This window comes from Pterocles gutturalis, unplaced genomic scaffold, assembly GCF_000699245.1.
Source record: "Pterocles gutturalis isolate BGI_N339 unplaced genomic scaffold, ASM69924v1 scaffold20659, whole genome shotgun sequence".
NCBI lineage: Eukaryota > Metazoa > Chordata > Aves > Pterocliformes > Pteroclidae > Pterocles > Pterocles gutturalis.
Genome location: NW_010136226.1, coordinates 1,741 through 7,180, shown reverse-complemented (window position 1 = coordinate 7,180; position 5,440 = coordinate 1,741). Strand labels below are relative to the sequence as shown.

General features: G+C 56.8%; 1 protein-coding gene across 1 annotated transcript; it reads right to left on the bottom strand.

Annotated features, from left to right (window-relative positions):
* Positions 1–65: 65 nt before the first annotated feature.
* Positions 66–3,351, bottom strand: LOC104468190 (serine/threonine-protein phosphatase 2A 55 kDa regulatory subunit B beta isoform-like; the record flags this gene model as incomplete). The annotated part of the gene is made up of 4 exons (XM_010082239.1): positions 3,285–3,351; positions 2,990–3,087; positions 1,510–1,675; positions 66–178 (listed from the first exon to the last, which is right to left on the bottom strand). Coding segments are annotated over exons 1-4 (444 nt in total), but the record flags the coding sequence as incomplete, so codon positions are not given.
* Positions 3,352–5,440: the final 2,089 nt, after the last annotated feature.

Sequence of the window (5,440 nt, the reverse complement as noted above, 5' to 3'; positions counted from 1 at the left end):
CCCCCCCCCCAGCCACGGCCATCCAAGAGGCTGAGGAGGAAGGCTCCTCAGCAGCCCGCACTCACCCGCAGCGTGGTGATCATGGAGGGGTCTCGCAGTCGGCCGTCCTCATCCTTGAGGTTGTACCCCTCCGGCCTCTTGTCCCGCTCGCTGACCTTCCACAGCTTCACAGTCTTATCTGGGGTGGGAGAGGGGACAGCGTCACACCCGGCTGCTGCCCGAGCCCACCGACGGACACGCCAGGGCTGCGCCAGGGGGTTTATAACAGTGAAAGTCTGCCGCAGCCCCCCCCACAACGTGCTGGGTGGTCACAGCAGGCGCACCCATTCTTCATCCCCAGAGCCCCGGTTTTCCTGTTCCCACGGGACAACCGCCCGAGCGTTTATCCCAGGTGTCAGGAGATGACCTGCCCCAGCATCCGCCACGGACTGAACTCCCCCCGCCGCTCCCCGTCCCCTCCTGCGTCCCACCCACCCTCTGCCACCAAGCCCCCAGGGGAAGGAGCGCCAGGAACATGCGGGTTTATTCTGAAAAATGGTGTTTTCTTTCCTCCCTCCTGGCTGAGACTCTCTTGGTAGTTTATCATCACTTCCACCAGGTTTCATACGCAACCACATCATCCATCTTCATTTGCGCCTTTACACGGCAACTCCAATTGAGTGCCATTAATTTTGTTTTTATTGTGAACCCACCTTACTTCAGGGGGTTTCTGTCTGTAATGCCAGCTCAACAGTGCAAACAAAAAGAAACAGCACAACACGGGAGTATTTCTAAAAGAATCGTTTTGATAACCTGGTAGCATACTAAGCACCATCCCAAATGGAAAGATAATATCCCTGTTAATCAAAAAACTATTTAAAAACTCAATTAACAGAACATTATGCTCTATAATTAATCTTCATTGCGTTTCAATGATTCTCCCCCCAAATGAGTTTAGTAAGTCTTTGAATTTTATTACAGTGATCAATAGAGTCAATTCTATAACACAAAGTAAGTTGGTTATGGAAGATAATTAGACCCCTCCTTTTCCCCTGAAGTAATTAAGTCACATCCATCTTAAGGTTCCATTCATCCCAAGTAATATTCCTGGATCCTCCTGATATTTATCTGAACGTAACCTGGAACTGCTGAGCTGAGCGCAGCTGCAAATGGAAACAAATCAGCTGCAGGTTTTATTTAAAAAAAAAAAAAAAAGTTTAAAAAAAAAAAAAAGAGATCCAAAAAATCCAAGTTGCCAGCAGGGGGAAAAGGCTCCCTCCCTTGCAGGGAACAGATGCTGCGAAATAAGGACAAAACCTCACGCATGGGAACGGTGCTCTGCCAGACGGTTCTGGCCACGTCCCTGCTCCCTCCACGCTCCCGTGCTACCCTGAAGGGAGCCGGCATCTTCTGAACACTTATTCTTCCCAAAGAAACACACCAGGGGATGTCCCATCCAGCCGTCATACCCAGGGACAGAGGGGGTGGGACAGCGGCACCGGTGCGTCCCCAGACGCCGCGGCCACGTACCGTTGGTGGAGAGCAGGAAATAGGCGGCGTTCTGCTGCGGCAGCCATCGGATCTTGTTGATCTTCTCCTCTATCTCCAGACTCTTCAGGTAATCGAACTCCGGCTCGTGGCTCTGGAAGGTGCTGTAGACATTGTACTCCCCCCGGCGATGGGGCTGGTTCTTGCTCTGTGGGAGGGGACAGGGAGCACTGAGGCACCGCTGGCGTGCATGGTGGGAACGGGATGGGAATGGAGCAGGAACGGGGCAGGAATGGGGTGGGAATGGGGCCCACCACGCTAACTGTCCCCGGTGAGCAGCTGCGACAGAGCACCAGCTCCCGTGGGCACCAAGACCAGCCCCAGAGGAGCCACCGGCAGCAGCCGCCCGCGCAGGACAGCCAGCATTTGCCTGGCCAGTGCATGGATGCAAAGCAAGATTAAAGCATCCCAGGAAGCACAGACCCTCTGCAGGAGCTGCCGCTGTGCGCCCCGGCTCAGACCTGTACCGTGTATCTGCAAACCCCAGGCATGAACCCCCCCAGCACCAGGCGCCGAGTGGGGCCGAGGTGATGGAATGAGACCTGTGGCGGAGATGAACATCCCGCAGGCAAACGATGCCTTTGGGACAGTGAAACCCCCTTGTCCCTGGAGCGCAGTCCTGCTCCAAGGCGGGAGCAGAACAGAGAACACCCGGCGTGACACTGGGAAGCGTAAAGCTCAAGAAAAGCAGCAGAATAATAAAATGAGAGAGAAATGAGAAATGAAATGCTGCTGGGAAGGCTGATGAAGTGTCTATGCGTGTAACCTTTAACCGATCGGTTCTCTCCAGCGTATATAGAAATAATTTTGAGGCTTTGAGAAAAATTTAAAACCATCATTGGACCGTGCCATTTTTCACGGCCAGGCCTGACTCATCCCTTCCACCGTCAGCACACACACGTACCGGGCAGGACGGCTCCCGCCGGCTCAGACCATGCGATGCCCCGTGTGCCGTGCTGGGCAAGCCAACCGGGGGGGGCTTCAGAAGTGGCAGGAACCACCCAGGTGGCAGGGTCCCACGCCACTCCCCCTGGCACGATGTATGCTCCTGCAGACCGTGACCTCAGAAAGGGTTTGTTAAAATCTCCTGGGGCAAAGGGTTTCACCAGGGAAACACGACTGCTCCATCCATTTGAGCTTTGCGGACCTTTGGGGGTGTGAGAGGGTTTTTGGGGTGGTGTCAGCTATGAGACAGACACTGGCAGCACCCTCCGACACGCCTGACCCACGCTGCCCGGCTGCAGAGAGCTGCAAGCAGAGCGCAAGGCTGCAGGAGATGCACCGTGGGTCTGCGGGCTGGCTCACGGGATGAGATCTGGTCCTGCTTATGCTAATAGTCGCTTTTCGGTTTGGAGCCTGCCAGGAGAGACCCGAGGTTAGGAGTGACACATACACATTAGGGAACAGCAGGAGGCTTCTCTTAAAAGGATAAAATGGGCACTTTGCATTCGCTGGCACTTACCTCCTGCTCACGCTGAAATATTACAACACGGCCCCCCTTGTCCCCTGTTGCTAGTAATTCTCCAGTGTGGTTGAATTCTACTGTGGAGATGATGTCAGCTGGAAAGAAGACAAAGACAATTTAAGTAACCGCAGCCTGGCTTTCACAGGCAGCCAGAAAGCACCATTCCCCACAGAGCTACACGCCTTGTCAGCACTCCGTCCTCTGTGGCACCTCCACAAATCTCCATTTGTCTCTTGCCTGGAAGGAACATGCCCACAGCAGCCTGGGGAACTCTGCTGTCATGAACCCAGACCTGCTCGGCACTCCTGCCCCTCGCCCCTGGCCTGTGCCCCGACGGATGAATTCAGGGGTATTTCCATCGCCGGGCTGTGCCTGTGCCAAACACAGCCTGGGGACCGCTGCTGGCCACGGGGCATGGAGCTGGGCAGCGTGGCGTGGCACGGCATGGCATGTGACAGCATGGCACGGCATGGCACGGCATGGGACAGCATGTGACGGCACAGAGCAGACGGGTGCCAACCCCTCGGTATTCTCCACCCGAACCCCCAGGCAGTGCAGCCGGGGCGATCACATCAACTCTGCCACCTTGCCCGTTGCCGAACCGTCTATCCAGGTAAATGAAAGTGGCACCTTTCAGCCCTCCGTCACCCCAGAAGCCACCAGGGTCTCACCGCTCCCCTTCCCCACACACCAAAGTGCCACCACCCAGGGGGACAGACCCTGAGCATGGACGGGTGCTCGGGTGCAATGATGGGGAGACGCAAGGAAAGCTCACGGACCTGGAACTTGTCACGGCTTTAATCCGCAGTGTTTACCCCCGAGGCAGAGCACACAGGAGAGCTGCTAATGATTGGATTTATTTGGCCTATTTTTAGAAGGATGTCAGAGGTTAATTCCACGGCAATTACTGCCCAACTGGAGCTCGCCCACCGCCTGCAGCGCGGCTCTCTGATGGCACGGAGCTGGGAGAGGGAACGAAGGAACGCAGCCGCAGAGACCCAGCGCTGGGCGCGAGATTGATTTTGCGATGAAGGGCGCTTAGCTGTGATAACAGCCAGCTCCTTCCTGCCTCGACAGCTGACAGCGTTTGCATTTCCTTCCCCTCCCCTTTCTGCAGTCCACCTGTGCCAATAGGGCTGCGCAGCCCTCACCAGCACACACCACTGCTCACCAGTGCACATCACCAGCACACACCACTGCTCACCAGTGCACATCACCAGTGCACACCAGTGCTCACCACTGCTCACCAGTGCACATCACCAGCACACACCACTGCTCACCAGTGCACACCAGTGCTCACCAGTGCACATCACCAGCACACACCACTGCTCACCAGTGCACACCAGTGCTCACCAGTGCACATCACCAGCACACACCACTGCTCACCAGTGCACACCAGTGCTCACCAGTGCACATCACCAGCACACACCACTGCTCACCAGTGCACACCAGTGCACATCACCAGCGCACACCAGTGCACACCACTGCTCACCAGTGCACATCACCAGCACACAGCGCTGCTCACTGGTACACACCACTGCCCTCAGCCCACCTGCAGCAGCTCCCCTGCCCAGGCACACCCAATCTGGCAGCCAGCGGCCGAGCCCCGGTTCTCACGGTTCACATCGTTCACGCCGTTCTCACGGCTCACACAGTTCCCAGCAGCTGCCCCTCTCCCGCTGCCCACCCGGTGGGTTGCGTGTCCAGAGCCGTGCCAAGGGGAACCCGCCCTCCCGCACAGCAAACCCAGACCAGCACCATCCCCAGTTTATTCCCGCTGTCCGCCGCTCTGTGCCTCCCCGGGGACATCCCCGCTCGCTCTCCAGATCTCTCTGTCCCCGGCAGCATGGAAGGAGCCCTGGGGTCTGTGGAGCTGGAGAAGCCAGCTGGCTGCGGGCAGGGAGCCACGAGCTCCGGGCTGCTCCTGGGAATATTCCTGCGTCCTCCCTGTGTCGTCCCACCTCTCCAGCACGAAGCACATCTGCAGTGACGTGCGAATGCATTCTGAAGTTCCTCTTAATTCATTTACAACACTTGGTCGCTGTGAATACATTCAGGGAGACTGTTTCACCGCAGATGGAGAAGGCGCTGCGGCAGCAAAACCCAAGAGGCTGATGGTGAGATCCTGTCCTGCCGAGCGCGCGGAAAGGGGGGATGCACCGGGGGCTGGATGGGCTGGCACTGGGCTGGAAAGCTCCACAGCAAAGCACTTTATTCCCTTCTGCCTCCGACTGCCTCTGTGGGCAGCAGAGTCCGACAGAAAGGCTTTAACTAGAACCTCAGAAACTAAATTAGCAAAATGTCAGTGAACAAGACATCCACCTAATATGCAGTTCTCAATCGCCACATTCAGTGAAGGCCTCCCAAAGGGCAGGACGGGGATTGTTAAACACCCGGCAAAGGCTGGCGAGGGACACCCGGAGAGGGGACATCCCGCCCGTGCTGCTG